This window comes from Durio zibethinus, chromosome 26 (assembly GCF_047325235.1).
Source record: "Durio zibethinus cultivar Kanyao isolate XHJ-2024 chromosome 26, ASM4732523v1, whole genome shotgun sequence".
Classification (NCBI taxonomy): Eukaryota; Viridiplantae; Streptophyta; class Magnoliopsida; order Malvales; family Malvaceae; genus Durio; species Durio zibethinus.
Genome location: NC_143187.1, coordinates 16,418,605 through 16,439,197, shown reverse-complemented (window position 1 = coordinate 16,439,197; position 20,593 = coordinate 16,418,605). Strand labels below are relative to the sequence as shown.

The window sequence follows — 20,593 nt, the reverse complement described above, 5'->3', positions numbered from 1 at the left end:
TTGGGTTGGTGGGGGGGGGGGGGGGGGGGGGTTAGAGTTCTCGGGTGCGCCGCTGGGAGTGTGGAGGAAAGAAAAAATTTTGAAGGTTAGTTGTTTACCGTTTAACAGTTTTATATATAAAAGGGTAAAATTGTAAACAATAATTTAATATTTAAAATATCTATTAAAATAAAAAAACTTTATTAAGATCGTGAGTTACTCATTATATATTAAAATATTCGAATTCGATTTGTTTAATTATTTGAATTACTCAAATTTAAGATCGAGTCAAAAATAATTAAAATAAATTTAATTTTTTTAAGTTGAATTCTATTAACTTATAAGTATGTATATCTTATTTACACATCTAATGATAAATAAGTAAAACTGAGGATCCCTTTCTTCTCTTTCTCTTATGATGGTCAAAGAAGAAGAAGTTAAAATTTTTCTACGAAGTTTTAACCAGACCATAATAGATAGAGAAAAAAAAGTCAAGCATATTCCTCCCTTCCTTTTTCGTAGCCAACTCTGCTCAAATAAAATTAAAAAGGTCTTTAATTTTTTTTTTCTTTTGCCCTTGAAACTTCTTCAAATCCAACTCTCCTCCCTTCACACCATTATTTCTTATCTTTAATAGGAAAACAGACATAAACTTTAGCTTTTTTTTTTCTTTATTTTCTACTATACTTAACTGACACTATCTTTTTTTACTTAATCTCTTTTTCTCTTTTTTTTCTATTCTTTTTCTCTTTCTTTTTTTTTTTATTTTCTCTCACGCTCAACGCTTTTTCCTATTTTCAAATCACACGTCTCTCTCTTGCCTCCTCCAAATCCGTGTCAAAATTATAAGTTATCATTTATAGTAACGTTTCCGTTAACAATTAGCTTCCACTCTAACTTTTCCTTCCTTTTGTCAAACCCAAATTTCCCAAAAATACTCCCTATCACCAAACTCCCCATTTACCCAACCCATTTTCACTTTATACCATTACCATTTTTACTTATTATTTTGAGTTGAATTTTATTTTTTTTTAATGATTTTCTTTGTTATTGTAAGGTTGCATTTAATCAATTTAAATTTCAAAAAAGTTTAGATTTAGATATTGGAAGTTATAGAGGGTGATTCACTACAAGAAAGCATGCCAATAATGACCATCGAGAGAAAAAGTTTGGATAAAACATCAATGAATTTAAGTGGAATAGTCTTTTACTTTTAGTGATGGAATTTTGCCTCTAAAAAAATCAAATTACTGATGGAAATTACATTCCATTTCAGTAATTAGAGCATGCCAAAATTCTAGAATGAACTAAAATAAGCTAAGAATTAGCAGTGAAAATTCCCTCACTAATACCCTTAAACCACTTTTTGTACTAAGTATAATAATTTTTTTTTTGCAAATTTTTATTTTATATTAATGACAATTTTTTACCGCTATTTCTCTAAAACCATTTTATTTTAAGAAAAATAAAATTATTTTTGTAGTTTTTATTTCAGAAGAAAATTATGTAAACACTTGCTCAAATCTCACTTATCAAATTCCATTGTGGAAGATAATTTTTTTTGAAGAATTCGCCATGATACATATAATTCATCCATAATATCATGAAAATGGGATGCAAATTTACTGCTACTTAATATCAACAATATATCTTCAAAAGTATCTAAAAATAAAAAAGTTAGATATTTGTACCTTGTCAAAGTAAAGAACCATGGCAAATATGTTTGGAATAGCTTCTATTTTGAGAGAATTGAAAAAGCACTATCTCTTCTATACATCCACCCTTTTTTCTTTAGACAAAGACTCGATTTTTTTTGCTTTTTTCACTTTTCGGATGGTAAATCTTTCTCAGAACATGGAGTGTGAATCAAACCTATGTTTAAATTGAAATTGAGATACTGGTGCAAGTTCTTCTCTTCTAAATCAAATAGATTCATATTTGAAAGAGGTTGGCAATAAGTTCTTTCAAAATTGACTATTTGTTCCTATGTTAAAGGTATTCCAAAAATGTTTGCAATCGAGTAAATAGCTCTACAAACTAATGGATCGGATCGAATTGCTATTAGTGATAGAATTAACAATAAAATTCCATCACTAATACTCCCTTAAAAGTGTAATAATTTTTTAAACACTTTTTTATTTAAAAATTGTTTAAAAAGGTACTAATGATGAAATTTAGGTCATTAGCAAGAGAATAATGATCGAAATTCCTTCGCTAATACCTGTTAAGAAGGAAAATAAAGTTTAATTATTTTAAAAATTAAAAAAATTAATTTAGAGAATTTTTAGCTATAGTATGCATTTTCTCCCTTCTCTCATCTTATTCTCCTTCATTTCTTATCCTTTTATCTTCCCTTCTCATTTCCTTCTTCACTAGAAACAAACCCTTTAATTTTTTTCTATTAAAAAACCTTAAGATTGAGATTTGGGTTTTTTTTTTTTATATATTAGGGTTTTTTTCCTTTTTTTTATTTTGTATTATTTAAAATTTTTAGTATATTGGTTAGTATTTTTTTTAATGTTATTTTGGTGTAGTATTTATTATAATATCTATATTATTATTTTTAATAATTTGTCTATTAATTTATTTTATTATTATTTTTTAAGTTTTATCAATATATAAGATCTTCTTTACGAGTCAATAACAATTTAGTAAATTTCTATACTACTTAATTTTAATTTCTCATAATTAGATAACAATTAGGGTTTGTTTTCAAGTTGTGAATGTATAATTGTTATTGTATTTATGAAATTGGTTTAGAATTATTGTCAGAACTGTGAAATTTGCATGAATTTTGTAGCTTTTAAGTTGTGAAAGTGTTGGACTTTGTGGATTTGAAGTTGTGAATTTGATATAATTTGTTAATTTGAAAGATGTGAATGTGTAATTGTTGTTGATTTTATAAATTTGGGGTGGAATTATTGCGGGAATTGTGAAATTTACATAAAATTTGTAGATTTCAAGTTTATATTCTTCTTCACACTTACATTCTTCTAGTTTTAGATAGTGTATATTCCTTTAACTTCCCCTAATCGTATTTATATTTTTCTATTTTTTATTTTAGTTTATGATTGTTTTCATGGTTTCACACTGCCCTGCATTTGTAATGCTGTCAACGCAGGTTGGTGATGATGGGTTGGTTCACTTGATAGGTTTCTTTTTGCAAGTTAGCTAGCTAGTGAAATTAGTTTGTAAGTTTTTGTAAAGAATAAAAAGGTTAGAATGAGTTGATTGAAATATTTTTGTTAGCCTTAAATTGATCCTTATTTTGAAATAACAAAACATTAAGCTAAATAAGCTTGATTAAGATTTTAAAAAAGATTTATTTAGTACATGTTCTTAAGTTTTATATTTTAGTACTAAATAAATAATATGTTTTTCAAACTATAAACAAACCTTTCTTTGTTTTCATATTTCTCAAACCAAGTCTATCTTTAAAGATTATTTATTTGAGCTTAAATGAAAGTCCAATTGTTGTTTTTAAAGTGAACTTATTCATTTTGGACTTAATACAATTTTCATAATATTGGTTTTGATAAATAGATTAATTTAAGAAAGCTGTTTTATAAGAACAAAATTTTTCAACATTGAACTCATTTTATTCTTCTGTATTAATTCACAAAGTTTTAATATTTGAATTTTATATGGTTGGAAAGCTCCTTGAGTCTACTTTCTAATGGACCAAACAAAATCAAAATCCAAATTTTTTAAGAAAAGATTTTGAATTTTTACTAGACACTCTGCGGTTGTAAAAAAAAAAACTACATAAAGGGTAACTTTGAAAATTTACTATAATTGGTATTCAATGAATTAGGTGATGAATTTTATATGGATAGAAAGTCCTTTAAGTGTAGTTTCTAAATCTTCAAACGTTTTGTGATTTGAATTTATATAACTCAAGATATAATTAAATTAGTGAATAGAGTGTAAAATAGGAAACAACCACCCAGCCATTGACAGGATCGATCCCCTTATGGAAGGGATCGATCAGGTCATGTTTTTTAAGCATGCATGGCATAAAACTTAAACCAATCGATCCCCTCAAGGAAGATATCGATCGGGTTTGGGCAAAATCACACCAATGACTATTTTTTCATGCTTTCAACAACTATTTTCTTCTCCCTAGCATCCCCAATGGCTACTCCTTCAATTTCTCTATAAATTGGGCATTCCAACACACCAAGAAGATTGATGAAAAAAAGAGAGCAAGAGCTAACAAGCCATATTTTCATTCTTTCAAAGAATCAAGAGTTTTTAGAGCTTCAAAGTCCATATCTTTGTATTTATTGTATCCAAACTATATTTGTTGTTAATTCATCATTTTCTTGTACTTAAACTTAGCGAACACTTAGACTTAGAGAGGTTGTTCTATTGTTTACAAAATTACCTTTGATATACAAGGGTGAAAGAGAACAAGATGTGAGGTATCTTTTTGATATTATAAGGGTAAAGGTTGCTATCTAAGCATTGAGAAAAGATAGAGATTTAGTATAAGATAGGTTTGTATCTTGTAAGAATTTTTCTTCAATTAGTGGATTGAAGCCTTGGTATAGACAACCAAGAAAAAAGACGTAGGTATCTTGTGGAGAAGGACCAAACATCTATAAATTATTGTGTTTGATCTCTCTATACCTATCTCCTTATAATTTATTGTTGTTTATATTTGATTTTAGGTTCATTAATTGTTATTGTTAGCATTATATTTTCATAAAAAATGCTTATTGCTTTAATTTTCATTCAATTATATTGAAATTATTTGTTTGGGAAGAATTTGGAGAAATCCAATTCACCTCCTTCTTTGATCACCATCTTACCTATAAAGATAACAATTTTAATTTTTACCTTTTAGGATCTCTTTTCATCAAATTGTCTTGTAAATAATATTACCTTTGCATTTTATATATGTGGTGATACCTTTTGAATCCATTATACAAGTAGCTTGAATTATTGATCTCTAAGTTGTATATTTTATTTATTATATATATTATATTTAGTATTTATTATATTTCTATGCAAAAGAATTGATATCTTCTATAAATTGAATGTTGAATTATGACATTATATAATTGTATTAAGATTTATGTGAATAATTTTTTATAGGGTTTGAACTGAAAAATTGTCTTAAAAATAAAAAGGATCAATCCTCTAAGAATAGAGATCAATCTTTAATCAACAAGGATCCATCCTCAAAATATGGCAAAAATTACTAAACTTTAGCGATGGAAGTCTACCTTAACAATGAAAATTTTGTCGCTAAAATGTAAGCCAAGTTTTGTGTGCTTTTAGCGACAAAATTTTCGTAGCTACTATGTTTTAGTGATGAATTTGTAAATCTTTTTTAAATTGTTAAAATAATAATTATTAGAGGCAAAAATTCTGTTGTTTATACTTTTAGCAACAGAATATTATTTTTAATTTCTTCATTTTTTTTTAAAATAGAAATTTTTTTTAGCAATGAAATTATGGCATGAGCAACCCAAAATTCCATCACTAATGGGTGAATTATTATTGACAAAAAAATTTTTAGCAACGGAATACTTTTTTCTTGTCACAATTTTAGTAACCGCTAAAAGTCATTTTTCTTGTAGTGAATGTTTGCAATGATTTTAAGAATTGAATGTTTGAGCTCAAGATAAATGGGCCTAATTTTTTGTTTTTTGTTTTTCTTTTTTTAGTTTATTAGTTTAAGCTTTAAATTTTGTAGAAAGTGCTTGTTTCTTAATCTCGATTTTTTGTGTTTTTTTGGTTATATTTAATGTTTACAGAGCAATTTGGATAGTTTTTATTTTCTGACATTAAGTCCCTCTAAATTTGGTGGTAGCTAGCGGGGAAAGGAGATTTAAGGTGTGTAAGGTAAAGGAAGTAGGAAAAATAGAGAAGGAAGAAATGGTACAACTTAGATTTAGTTCTCTGTCAAAACAGTCGTAATTCAATTAGCCATTAAGGCTTAATAAACAGTAAAATTAAAACGCAAAAATATCTTTCAATTAGGAGTTTTATTCCAAAAAAAAAAGATGACGTGGCACAGTAGTTCTGCAAAGAATCAGACTTACGTTGAAATTAGGTATATAGATTCCCAACAAGTAGTGGTAGTAATGGCTAAACCTCTTGGATATTTAGAACTATAGCACCCGCATTGTTAAACATAAATGCAGAGGTGCAACACCTTTGCTAATTGCTAAGGGCTAAATCACGTACACAACAACAAAGCAGCAACATTATAGTTTTACAATAACCATACGTCACAAACTAAAGTGTTTCACCGATCAAATACAGCTTTTGTCCATCATTAATCATGTCAACATCAAGAATATTGCCTGCATCTTCTGACAATATAAAACAACCATCTGGAAACTCTAGCTGCTCAGCAGCAGTTTTAACAAGCTCTTCAATGGTGTGAGGGATCCATAGCACAATACCATGTCTTCTCTGCTCTTTACCATCCCATGGGTGGAAAGGAAAAACCGTACATTTCTTTGGGTGCATTTTATCTGGAATTAGCAATAGAACTTCTCTCATTAGCACCCACTCACATAGACATGGGATTACTTGAGCAGCCATTTGATTTCTTTTAACCAGTAAATAGGGATGATCAAGACAAATCTTTTATAATCTGGAAATAGAAACAGATAACCAGGTTTTTGGTGCAATCTTGATGCTCAAATAGTAACAGCTGGTAGAGCCAACTTCTTTACTATAAAACCGAAATAAAACAGCTGTTTTTGGTACAAGGGCAGTTGTAGCTTAAGATAGAAAAAAGGGTTACAGATGTTGAGATATGAACCTCAAACTTATTGGATGCCACCTGTTAAGGGTGGCTGCATCAACCAACTTAGTTAAGCTTTAGGTACAAAATAAAACAAGCTTTACCATTGAAGAAAATAAAAGGTAAAATTGCATGCACACAATGAGAGCAAGGCTACCATATAAATGTAAAGAAAAGGAAGGGAGCATAAGTAGAATTATCTCAGTCCTGATCTTTTTCCCTCTAAGGTTTAATAGTATTTCCATGTTATACATTCAACTAAAGCTTCCTCATGGATCTGAACCAGGCACCCAGTAAAGCTCTGTTGGAATTTTAGTAAATATTTCCATCTTGTCTTTAAATTCGGTTCTACTTCTAGTTAAAATATTAACCAAGTGGGACAATTCTTGACTTGCTTAGCTTACAATGGCCAAGAAAGGTTAAAATAAAGGACAATTAATTTCAAATAGGTTGAAACTTCTTTTGCTAACTTTCTGCCAAAACACACAATATTTCATTGTTGTGACAAGCAATGATCAGTAAATGACATTGGTCAAGATGAAAGCATTCTTCCATTCCAAAATCAAAACTATTCTTGTGAATTATCTTTGTTAATTTTTGGATTTTTCTTTTACAAGTCCTTTCAGTGAAATAAAGTTGTTCTGCTGCATGTTGTGCCCTTTACTTCATTTTTTAAATAATTTCTAGTTTCACAGAGGTTCAGCAGTACCTGTAATTCCTTTCAAACGGTAAGGGAATTCTGATAACTGAATAGATTTTGCATCTTCCAGTAGCTTGATCAAATTTTTGTTGCCGCACATCCGGCCTTCGTCAAGAGGAGTGTTTCCCCATCTGCAGAGAAAGGCACAATTGTTGAAAAAACTAAAGATATTGAAGTAATATGCATATGTTTGTCTGTACCCTCTAAAGACCTTGGAGGAAGATAAGAATCAGGCATAAAAACAAAAGTAGATAGAAAATAACAGTGAAAATAACATTTTCAGTTTTCCTTAGAAAAGAGACAACTCCACTAAAATTAAGGAATTGGATATATCTGAAGTTTTTAACAGACAAAATACTTGCATACTGCATGGTAAAACCATCTGGTGATTAGTATTGTAGAAAATTATACATACACTAGGCATTTTATGTGCCTAATCTAAGAGGTATGTTATATGCAAATATAATAATCAACAAAAATAATTTGAAAAAAACTAACAGAGAAAAATAAGATATGATTAAATTATAAACAAATATAAACAATCAAACAAAAAGTGCAATAAAAACCATGAAAACAGGAAAACGTTACCAAAATGTGATAGTTTACAATTATCTATGAAGATATGACCAGGTGTCCTCTACTAGATCTTTCAAACAGCATGTATACGCTGCAACAAAGCTCATATGATGATATATTTAACTGTTAATCAAATCCAGTTAGGCACCAGACAGCATAGCTACAAGCAACTAACCTCAAATGGATAAGCTAAACATGATCACATTCACAAAAAAGCAAGCAAAATGAATGTCTTAAATGTACCTATCTTTGGTAAAAACACTAGCCCCCGCCTCTATCAAAAGCTTTGCCATCAAATATAAGCCCTCAGAGGCAGCTACATGAAGTGGGGTTCGATGGTCATAATCTCTGGAGTTAGGGTCAATTCCATTAGACAAAACCCTTTTCAAAAAGTCTGAGTCCCCCTTTGCAACAGCTGTACATAGAAAAGTACCAGCATAATCTATGTTTAAGGAAGCTCCTTCTTTAACTAGCAAAGCAGCAAGATGATCATGTCCATTTTTTATTGCTTCTAGTAAGGGTGTATTCCCGAACTTATCTAAAGAAAAATTTAATTTATTAGCACAAAGGAAGATCAAATGGTAAAGGACTAGAGTTTAACTAACCAATATAATACTTTAAAATATTTATAAAAGATAAATTACCTTTAAGATTGATGTCTACCCCATGTTGAATAAGGAAACTTGTAATATCATCATGGCCTTTTGATGCAGCAAGATGCTATTCAAAATAAACATTTGGTTTTAGATAAGAGCTTTCTTTCTCCCCCTCTCCTCCTTTCTATAGTGTGGCTAAAGAGCAATACAAATTACCAAAGGCAAAAAAACTGTCTATACACTTTTTTTTTTCTTTTTGCAGCATGCTTTTTTTTAAACAATTGAAAGACACAGCACATATATGCAGATGAAATAGATAGCTAGAAGGCTGCATTGGCATATGGAACAAATGCTCAAAGAATATAAAGGAAAACCACATAATTCACTATAATATTCGATGGACTGGTAGGATTTTTCTGGTTAGTTACATAAAGATGCCGAGATTTAGATTTCATTATATTACTATCTAAATTCACTTTGTATTCCATACCTATAGAGCACTGCATTTTACAAAGCGTTAAACAACTTGACTTAAAGTTAGTTTTTACAGCATGCTCTTGTCAAAAAGGAAGACAGAGACAAGACAGAGATGTGAGCAAAAAGAGAAAAGCTATTAGACTCCATTTGATCATATGACAACTCTTCAAAGCATATAGTAGGTGAACTATTATAGTTTACCATAATATCCTGTAAGTTGTATTAATGTTCCTTTGGTTTATACTACTAACTATATTCACTTTTCCTTAGTTACTTGGATTACTCACTCATGGATCACAGGCTCCCATATCCTTATAAGAACCCTCATAATTCCTCAATAAACCATCAAGTGTTAAACAAATTAATCTAAAACTTATGTTTTACAGCATGCTTTATCACAGTGGACGAATGATACAGTAATTGGTAATGAGCTGAAAAAGAACATCTCTAAGACATGAATTGTGCATTAGCATCTTTTAAAAGTATGTAATAAGCAACCCATGCAATCCTAACTTAACATTGAGATTAAATGCCACAATATTTCAGTGAAAGTTCATGCTCTCTAGCTAATTCTGTATCTGGTCATGCATGTACTAAACATGAGGTTCTTAAATCTCTTTCTTACCATATGTTTACCACATTTAGGCAGAACTCAAAGATTTCATACATCTGAAAATGAATAGGAACACACCCTCACTTGGGACCAACAGCCATTGAATTTAAAAGCAACGTGGAAACTCTTTGTGCATAATAGAACAGCTAGTGTTTGATTGATGGATTTGACCAACCACAATTTAAGGAGTTAAATCCCAAATAAACAGACATTTAACCCAGAGTTCTGAGGTTTTTATGGCAAGTACGAATGACAAACCATCTTCAGGATGCTAAGTATAGGATGTGGAGAAAATTCAATGGATGTAACCAAGGGAACTAATTTTAGCTATTGTCAGAAGTAGCAAAACATAACGTACTAAAATTTAAGAAAAATTTGGGAATTTTAAATTGTAAAGAAATGTACTACTCCGATGCTTTTATGGTTTTACCATGTTTTCCATTTGTTTTAATCTTTGATTATACAGCCACAAAATTTCTTTGGAAAACAAAGAATGGGATAAAAGAAAACAATGTATCAAATAAAGTGCAAAAACCTATAGTTATAGTCACTGCACATGTAATAGACTGTTGAACTTATTTACCACAATCATGATTTAGGCCATAGAAGAAAACAATCATTGCAAAACTGATAATCTCATAGCTTAATGCCAAAAAAAAAAAAGGTTATAATAATTATTTGGAGTTAAGAATCTATTTTAGCATAAAACAACAATAACAAACATGTCAGCAACAGATAGGTGCTTCTATGCATGATCTGGACATCCCATCAAGAATAGGACTTATTTGAAGACCAACCTAAAAGCTTCAGTTTACATACTACTCACCAAGGGCGATCTTCCATCATAATCCATTTTGTTAGGATCTGCACCAGCTCGGATCAAGCTTTTGAGCTGATACAAATCTCCATGATATGCAGCACAATTCACCCTCAAAGCTAGTTCAGCTTCTTGCATTCCGATGTGAAATGAGATGTCTGATTCCAGTTGCTTAACTCGAAGATTGGATTCTTTTCCCTGCGAATTTTGGTAAATGCCAGTCCGAAAATGTGTTAGTCAACTTCTGTCTAATCTATATTGAAATGACTTTCCAATCAAACGATGATCTACCCAGCCTGTATACACTTTTCTCAGATAAAGCCATGAATACGAGGAGCAGAAAAACATTTGATGCAATAGAGATATGAGGTAACAAGATTACCTCCCAAAGATTGTTCAAAATTTTCCTTCCATCATAGAAATATATCTCTAGGATATTTGAAAATGATTGCTTATCCAGTCGTAGAAGCCTACATAATTCACAAACCCGAACAGTATAAGGTTGAGGGATGTTGCAGAGAATAGAAATTTCCCCAAATGAGCTGTTGGGTTGCAGAAGCGAAACAGTCTCCTCTGATCCATCTTCCCCTATAGCAACCTCCTCCTTTACAAAGATAGCTTGGGTTAATCACCAATTAATCAATTTATGAGAACATTGAGATCACAATTCAAGAAAAGTCTATGGACTGCTATATAAAAAGGGTATAACAAGGTATTGAGCAGTGACATTTACAACCACAGGGATATGATTAAGCACATTTGTTATTTTCTGTGGCATGGAAAATATTTGAAAGCCAATTCCAAGTGGTAAACACCAAAGTGGACAAAGAGCAGCATATTCAGGTTAACAAATGCATGATCAGCAACAAGCAAATATATTTTCATGCTTAGAGAATAAAAAACAAAGAAAGGCCTAGGAGATATCTGGGAAAAGGTACAAGTAGGGTAATAAGAAATAAAAGCATGTAATTAACGAAATGAATTTGATTAACTACATAATAAAGGCATAAGGAATAATACCAGCACACCATGACAGACAAAATAAAGCTGATCTACCACATTTCCCTGTTCCATTATTACTTCTCCTGGGAGAAAAAATTCTTCATGGAGTCTAATAACCTGCAAGATCAAAAGAACCAAATATTAACTTTATAACTAACAGTTATTTCTTTCTTTTTCTCCTTTTTTGTGTAGTTGTTGCCGTGCAGTGTGGATAGATCTACACACGGAAATATCTGATAATATTCTTGTGATATTAAAAAAAATTTTATTTCAAGAGATCAATTTACTTAGGAAAAAATTATAGATCATGCTGTTTCAAAGAAGCTTTTGGAACAGTGCGCCTGATGTTGGACGCTGATACTATATCTAAAAGCAGTGAAGAGTTATTATCTGAAGAAAGACATGCAGGCAGGCAGGCAGGCATTATTAGCCATATGTGACAGCATTTTTCGGGGCCCAGCATTTCATATCATATTAGCATACAGACATGTTGAAGCATGTCAACTAGACATCTCATTTAGATGAAACATGTTGTAAATTAACTTGAACACAACCGAGCACAAATGACCTTTGTGCTGCACATTTGAACCATGTGTTACCAAATTGGGAAGCAACAATAGAAGTTTCTCATTTAAGCAACTTGCCATCCATTATTTGGGAAAAGAAACTTACTTACAATCTGATCAATAAATTCTGAAGAGCATTCCTTGAAGAGAGAAACATTTTTAATGTATGTCATATATAAAGATTGAGAAATCTGCAAAAACAGAAACAGAATAGGAAGCATTGAAGTAAAAGAATCAACAAGAAACATATTGAGCACTAGGAAAAATACCAATGGAGAAAACATCCAGAAAGAGATATGGTTGTGAGACTAATATCTTTTCAAAAGTAGAAAGACATTATCGAAATCATAATGATTGAAATAGTACATCAACATAACAATATTTCCCTCACAAGTAAAAGATGAAGTTAGTTTGTGATTGAAACATCAGAACTATGATTGATCTAATACTTCAAAAACCAATATTAATATAGAAGAGTAGGTAACTAATTTAGCATTGAAACAGTTATAACCTAATTTATTATTAGCAAAACAAGTCATTTACCATGAAAAAATTTTGGTAGGTGCTTCATTTGAGATCCAATATATGATACGTGCTACTTTCTATATATCTTAATCTGATAAAGGAGAGATGGTTTTTTGTCAGCTTATATTCTTACAAATTATTAAGATGAGATGTTAGAGAGAATTGCTAGAATATGTTTTATGATACCTTAATTGATGTGAAGGAGGTTATATTGATCTCATTAATGAGCGTCTGACTCAAGAATATCACCATGGTTTAAGCACCTACAGCTCTTTTTAGCCTTCTGGAGCTCAACACTCCTACCAACAGTAGTAAGGATTTTGGAGTAGCCCAAGCTCTTTCAAACATGATCACCACATTAGGTCATGGGTCTCTTCCTCCTTAATCTCAGTGCACAAGTAGGCAGGAATGGAAATCAATGGACAGATTTTTTTTTTTGTAAAAGTGTTGTGGGAATTCTTCTGGATATCAGAGGACATTTTTCCTTTCTTAATAGAAGGCTGTCCAAGATTGGAACATTGGAATTTTCTTCATTTAAATTGATTTTTTCTTCTCCTTATTTTGTTTCCATTTAAAGCGGTATTTATGTTAATAGAATTAACAAAAGAAACAGTTAACTGCAAACTATTTATGCATTACCTTAGCTCGGATAGAGATGGGAATATACTGAAGAACGGCAGCCTCAGTGTAATGGCTTTCATATTGTAAGCGCAAGTGGCCTTTGATCTGATTACGGATATCCCTGTCAAGTCTATTTCTATTCATATACTTAATAACATCTGCCATTTTATCCCTGAACTTCTCAGTCTTGGATCCTTTTACAATTAAGGCTGTCATGTTACCAATCAAATAAGCACCAAGAATCATGTCAAAGGAGACATACATCATTATGAATATCATTTCCCTCATATTGACTGCATGTATATCTCCATAACCTGTCACAAAAGAGCAGACTAATTCAGAATGGACTTAAAACCACACTAAAAAAATATATGCTGCAACCATAAAAATGTGGAACTTTAGCAATTTTTGGTGAACATAAAATAAACAGAGCATATGGAAAATTATGAATAATTAGAAATCACATATATAATTTCTGGAGAACAATCACCTTAAACATGATAAAGCAAAGGAAGGCAATCACAGCACATAAGTAGTTATATCATTACTCCATCAATCTCAATTAAATCAATATAAAAGTATTCTTACATGTCTGCAACATAACCAAAGCTATTCTAATTAAGGGTAAAAGAAAAAGTCCGAAACTTCTATAAATTCCTTTGAAGTATTTTCTTGTACTTTGAACAGTCTCCCCATGGAATTAAAGTGTCAACAGCAAATGAAAGAAAGAAAACTGCTCCTTAAAGACCTAGCAGCAAATCCATACACTTTTTGCACACCAGATAATTCCAATAAGATGACTACAAAAAGAGACAATTGTCTTTCATACCTTGATCACCATAACATCACCTAACTTTTTTTCTTGTTTCATTACCATGAAGAAGAATTTATCTTTTTCTTCTTATGAAATTAAATATTACTGAGAATTTGGAAACATAAAACTTCACAACAAATGTATACTATCTTTGCCATGCAGCAAGAACAAAGGTCTTTATTCAGTTTTTGGCTCTTCTTGAACAATGTTCTTAGATATTCACAATCGCTTTATGAGTAAATGCATGAAAGAAAACAGTATATGTAAATTGAGAAGATGAGGATGATATTGAGATGAGACTCGTGGAGATTTGAATTATTTATTGAGTCAAGTGAAAAAAAAAAAAAGAAGTAATAATGAATTTCATGATATTCGCTAGCAGCCGATCAGTATGATCATTTACAGTATGTAACCTGCAAAGCTCCATTTCCCACCATCCTATACATAGATAATTGAAGCAAAACATCCAAATACCATTTATCAGAAGATCAATGCAAAAGATGTTTGGCTTTCAGTAGATTATAAAGACAATGCCAATTCCTTAAGAGAAGCTAGCTATCTTTATTTATTTATTTATTTATTTGGATAAGCTAAAAATTTTTATTTGTCCACCTTGGTAGGACTTGGTAGGACAAGCCTGCTACATCAAAAAACAATGCTAAAAATATACAACTGCAGCTCACCAAAAAGAAAACTCCAGTCAAAAGAAAAACCAACACCTTACTTGTAACACAGAAACTAAAAGAACACAGTCAATCAATTTTTTTTTGACTGATTCCCTAAGTTTGACAAAGTGCCCCATTGAGAAGCTGGCTGTTATTTCTCAAAACTGTGCGTCGCTAGATTCTTTCAATTTCTACCAACAAAAAAAAAAACAAAAAGGAAACCATATATTGTTAGAGCTAATAAGATGATATACATTACATACCGATTCTTCATCATTAGTTCTCTCCTATGCCATCAAAAATCCAAATGCTATAATTAAGTCACTACTATATTGGACCTTCAGCCACTTATGGAAAGTCTGCAAACCCTATCTTTAAACACACTGATTTAGAGCATAAATTTAATGCTCATCTACCAGATTTCTTTTTTTCCTTGTAATCATCAAATGTTTAAATTCAAAACGAATATACCTTTCATACTAATTGATTAATTGAGGAAAGGCAGGAGGAGATATAATATGGTATCACTTATACCATAAGAGCTTGCGCTAATGTTTAACTCTTTATGCAATATTTAATTGTAGCAAATAAACATCCTATTCAAGAAATGTAAAATTTATAAATCCCTCAGGAACATCCAACAAAATATACAATTTACAAAAGATGAATTAAAGCTAATTTCATTTGGATAAACATTCCTTCAATTTTACTTATAAGTTACAATTATCTGCTTAGTTCCCAGACATAGAAACATAAAATTACTTAGGAAATAAAAGAATATATATATATAAATCATTTCAGTAATATACAGGATAAAGTAATTTAAACAGGTTACTTACCAACAGTAGCCATCGTGACAATAGCAAAATACATGGAAGTTGTGTACCGCTTCCCCAGATCAATTTCTCTGAAGCGTGCATAACTATTATCTCCCAACTTTAAGCTTCCAATCCATGTGTACCCCTCTTTTTCAGGAGGCAGTGTGGTAGCCAAATAGTAAAAGATACAAGCTGCTGTATGTGTGCAATAGAGTTCAACAAAAATAAGTTTTATAATCCTTGTAAAAAGGTAATTAATTCGTATATCCTTCTCCATCTTCTGGAAAAAATCTGTGACTTTGTGAACCCGATATAACCTAATCCATAAGAGATACCTCACTTCTTCTTTTCTTCCACATGCCTGCTTGAAAGAAATTTCTCAAAATGGTCATTAAAATGCTACAACTATAAATTTACGGCTTGAAGTAATCATTTAATCCATGCAGATTCTGTCATATCCTTGTTTTCCTTTTTTGTAAAGATCACATGCATGGTATATTTTAACTGTCTAAGAGGGATTGTCTTTAGGAAACAACAACATGATCTAGTTTAAAACTTTAGCTAGGCATATATATTAACAAACTGTATCACCATGCACAAACAAATGATTCGTGTAAGGTTAAGTTCTGTGTCTAACTAATATGCTGCACAAGGATAAAACAAACTAATTTTAGAAAATGACAAAAGGAAAAACCGTAAGGGTACAAAAGAATGGGAGGTTGTGGAGTGTTTGAGGGGCCAAATATCAGGATCAGGACCTTTTTATATAGGTGAAATATAATTTGATTTATTACTACAGCTTTCCTAATTTGACCATTGTGATAATAGACATTATTCCCAACGAAAATGTAATCATAACAAACATTTTATTGATCCAGGAACATAAGAACACAAAAAGCTTATATTTTCTAAAATATAGTTTTGGGATACACATATACACAAAAAGCATAAAATTGCCACATATACATCCATAATTTTGGAAAGAACATGCGTACACAAAGAATGGTAAGACCCCACAAGTTCTTCTTTACTCAATGAGATGTTATTATCAAATTTACAAAAAAAAATAAAAATAAAAATAAAACCTAAAGAGGAGGTGGGGGCATGGGTGGAGGAAGAAAACAATACCTTGTAGATAATATCCCAAGGCAGGCAACCAAGTAAATCAATGATAAAACTAGATTTCAAGTACCTGTAATGACACAATACGGAAGAAAACCAGCATAAGGCTCATTACAAGATTAAGTGATATGTAGTAATGCAAGGGCGAAAAAAAATTAAAGAACATTCTAAATATATATATATATATATATATATATATAAAAGTAAATCAATGATAAAACTAGATTTCAAGTATCTGCAATGACACAATACGGAAGAAAACCAGCATAAGGCTCATTACAAGATTAAGTGATATGTAGTAATGCAAGGGTGAAAAAAATTAAAGAACATTCTTAAGATATATATATATATATATATATATATATATAGAGAGAGAGAGAGAGAGAGAGGGAGGGAGAGAGCAAAATGTCCACATTAGTAGTAGAATATCGATACACCTTTGCGAAGCAAGAATTGGGATCCATTAGCATTAATTGCAGCCATACAATATAAACTAAAAGCATAATAAAGCAGCTTAAATAAATGGTAGCATGCTAAGAAGAAATATTTAACATTCTCTTGAATGTTATTTATGCCTGTTCTCTTGTTGCTTTAATGTAAAAGTGAATTGTAAAAGAAAAAAAATCATACTTAATTGATTAAGAGCTTGAGCAAATAGGTAAAATGTAACACAAATTGAAATATAAATGTCCCACGTAAAAGTGAAAAACATAAGAAAAGGAAAACTAACCGAATAGCGATAGTGGTGCGCTTGTAGACCATTCGGTAGGTCTGGCTGTCTCTATAGGCAATGAAGAAGTGAAAAGAAATGTCAAAAAGGAAAGCTACTTGTCCTACGATGTCTAGTATAAACAGATTTTCTGGCAATCCCCTGAAGAACCCAAACTCCAAGGGAGTAAAGAAGGAAGAGTACAATGCCCATATTAGTATGAACTTGGTCCATGCTCTATACCACCTGCATTTTATTTTTATATTTTACCATCAATCTTCTGTCACTCACTCAAAACAACTGTAAAAGCAAAAAGAATTGTAGCACTACTCTTTTGGAATTACAATTACAAAAAAAAAAAAAAAATTACAATCATAGTTAAATATTATTCATAAATAAAAAATCATTGAATAATCCACCAATAAACTAAAACATATCTAGACAAATTCAATATAATGTTGAACTAAATCCACATAAAATAAAATTTGAATCTAAGATCTCAAAATTCCAAAACCTCTTATTACCATTAAATCAAGACTTCACTGAAAACTTGATTTGCAATTGTTGGACTACTCTTAAAACATAGCAAATACTTACAAAATTATTATTTACTACATTTAAGTCATATTTGATACATAAGATTATGATAAAATAAAATGAGATTATGAATATGATTAAATTAAATAATATTATCTTATTTTGTATTTGATGTATGTAAATATTAAAATAAAATAATTTATTTATTTGTTAAAATTATCCTTCTTCAAAGTTTATATAATTTAAATTATTGATTAATTTTTAAGGGTATACTTGAACATGTAAATTTAATCTTATGGATTAAAAATAATTTTCTCTACTTTGTGAGAATTGACTAATCCTATGCCAAAAGAATATTAATCCTCCTTATAATTCTTATCTCTCTCTTTAAATACAACTCAAACATGATATAAAATAATTATTCCTATCGATAATCTTATACATCAAATATGACTTTATAATTTTATACCATTTATGATTAGTATATATGACAATAAAAACATAGTATCTCTCTTTTATTAACCATCATTGATTATCACTTATTAACTTCCTTTTTAGTCCAAACACTTCCTTTCAGTATCTATCGGGTATTGTCATCTGTATCTATGTTATTGCTAGAATAGGCATTTTAAATGCTCATAATAATTAGCATATCAAAATATATCCCAAGGAAAAAAAAAATTAAAACTTGCTAGTTGCCGTCATAAACTAGGTTACAGCCTCATAGCCTATCTGGTTACTTGTATCAAATGAATGGCACATGGTCCAAAACCGATCAACATCTGGTTGAATCGAGTTACACTCGGATCAGCAATGAATTCAATTTCCAATATTTATTTTATTATTTAATTATTCAAAGATTATTATAAGCAATAAAATTTGAATATTTAATCTCTTATCTTTTCATTGATCATATCATTTAAGTACATGTTTTTAGTAAGTATTTATTGATCTAATACACATTTAATACCAAAATAAAAAAAATCATGTTTTTAAGAATAAAACAGTCTTTTATTATTATTATTTTTTTAAAAGGAATAACACGATCTTTTAATTGGATCAACGAATTGGATCAATTGAAAAAAAAATAATCTCTCACCAATTCGATTTCAATTGGATTTCTAAAATGTTGAGAAAAAAAATTCTCAAGGGTAGCCAAGGAATTTACTCAATTTGTCAAGGACATCAATCGCCATGTAGTCTGACTGTCACGTAAGCAACAGCATCAAGCGACACATGTGGAAATTGTGCTTATCAAGTTAATTTCTTTTTATAAATGTAGCTTAAACACTTCTTCTTCTAAAACAGTAAAAAAAAAAGAAAAAAAGATTTTGAGCTTTTCATTTTTTAGCGTCACGGTCAAACCGTAGGCCGCGGTTATCTTCACTTGACTGTCACACCAATAAAAAAAGTGTCCATCCATCTACCTTATGTTATTTTAGTTAAACAACCCCATCAAGCCAGCATGTTGAGTTTCAGCCGTCCGATTCATGTAACTTTTAAAAGTCAAAACCAGCGAGCACAACAGCTCGGACACCTGTGACGAAGAGACTGAACCCAATTACATTCCGCCACGCGTAAGGCAGAAGCGGGAACGACGACTCCTCTCCTATCACCGCAAAACTCAAAAAAAAAAAAACAAAGAGTGTCCGATATGAAGCCAATGTTTGTTTTGGTTATCGTTTAAAAGAAAAAGGAGAAAAATTTACTAAATATGGGATTGCAGTGAATTAGAGATGAATTACCTGTTGTCAGGATGAATGGCTTGGCCGGAGGAGAGGTCTTTGAATCCGCTGATTATAGATTGACGACTGAACTTTCTCCGAGCGGCAAACCCAAACTCATTGGCTATGAGATCAAATCTGCTTGCTCTGGATGACTTGATTCCTTCTCTCAACTCTTCGATCTCGTACTCATCATCCTCGTTTGCGATTGCAACCCTCTCATCTCTTCTACTTCTGCCAATGTCCCCCATATTTCATCCCCACACAGCAGGAACGACCGGACAGAATCAATGAATTTTCCCGAATCTATATGCATCATTTTTCATTTAATTAATTACCTGGTCGAACATCATTTTAAAACAGAAAATTTGATATCCAAACAAAGAAGAAAAGAATGAATAAAGTTAGGGCTAACCGTCAACGTAGGGCTTTGTTTTTTTAGAGATAGTGTTTGATTGATGAGAGGAAAAAGAAAACGAGATTGATGAGAGGAAAAAGAAAACGAGAAAAACGGGGTTCAAAATTTGATTGACGTCGACAAACGGCCTGATAATGTCGGAGTTTCAACATTTAGATAGATAATGTCTGCAACTCCTTTTAACTTACCAACAGGTTTTAAAAAATTGTCTAAAATTGGGAACTATCGTTTTGACTTTGTTAGTATGGGTTTTGGGCAAAGAAGCCAAGATACCGGCCACCTGAATTTATACACAAAATCTTACCTCCTTTGCCATAAAAAATGAATGGAATATATATATATATTATCGTTAATGTTAGCGCGGTTTAAGGTGCCGCAATTTCCTTTTTTTTATTATTATTATTTTATTTTGTTAATAATTTGATTTAGATAGTAGTAAGGTGGAGGCTGCTAAGCAGCTAAGATACGGTTGTTCTTTTTGTCCTTTTTCCTTTTTTTAATGCCTGACATGTAAACTTATTTGTTTACGAATTTAAAATAAGAATAAT

General features: G+C 30.9%; 1 protein-coding gene across 3 annotated transcripts; it reads right to left on the bottom strand.

The window, feature by feature from the left end:
- Positions 1–6,028: 6,028 nt before the first annotated feature.
- On the bottom strand, positions 6,029–20,353 carry LOC111274075 (potassium channel SKOR-like). Of its 3 annotated transcripts, none has more exons than XM_022858731.2 (14): positions 20,043–20,353; positions 19,649–19,933; positions 17,388–17,612; positions 16,664–16,727; positions 15,557–15,896; positions 13,257–13,552; positions 12,203–12,283; positions 11,545–11,643; positions 10,907–11,128; positions 10,534–10,722; positions 8,666–8,741; positions 8,265–8,559; positions 7,455–7,576; positions 6,029–6,470 (listed from the first exon to the last, which is right to left on the bottom strand). In XM_022858731.2, the coding sequence occupies exons 2-14, from the start codon at positions 19,876–19,878 to the stop codon at positions 6,229–6,231; spliced, it is 2,481 nt and encodes an 826-aa protein (XP_022714466.2). In that variant the 5' UTR covers positions 19,879–19,933; positions 20,043–20,353; the 3' UTR covers positions 6,029–6,228. The 3 variants fall into 3 exon arrangements, with proteins under 3 accessions (XP_022714466.2, XP_089611625.1, XP_089611626.1); XM_089755499.1 differs by having other exon boundaries at positions 8,265–8,436; XM_089755500.1 differs by having other exon boundaries at positions 6,461–6,592.
- Positions 20,354–20,593: the final 240 nt, after the last annotated feature.

Excerpts from the sequence above, each read along its gene's own strand:
- LOC111274075 (XM_022858731.2), bottom strand. The coding sequence starts at position 19,878 with ATGGGGGACATTGGCAGAAGTAGAAGAGATGAGAGGGTTGCAATCGCA. Across the intron at positions 17,613-19,648 it reads GCCATTCATCCTGACAACAG|GTGGTATAGAGCATGGACCA; the intron begins GTAATTCATCTC and ends AATAAAATGCAG. Across the intron at positions 11,129-11,544 it reads TTGTCTGTCATGGTGTGCTG|GAGGAGGTTGCTATAGGGGA; the intron begins GTATTATTCCTT and ends ATCTTTGTAAAG.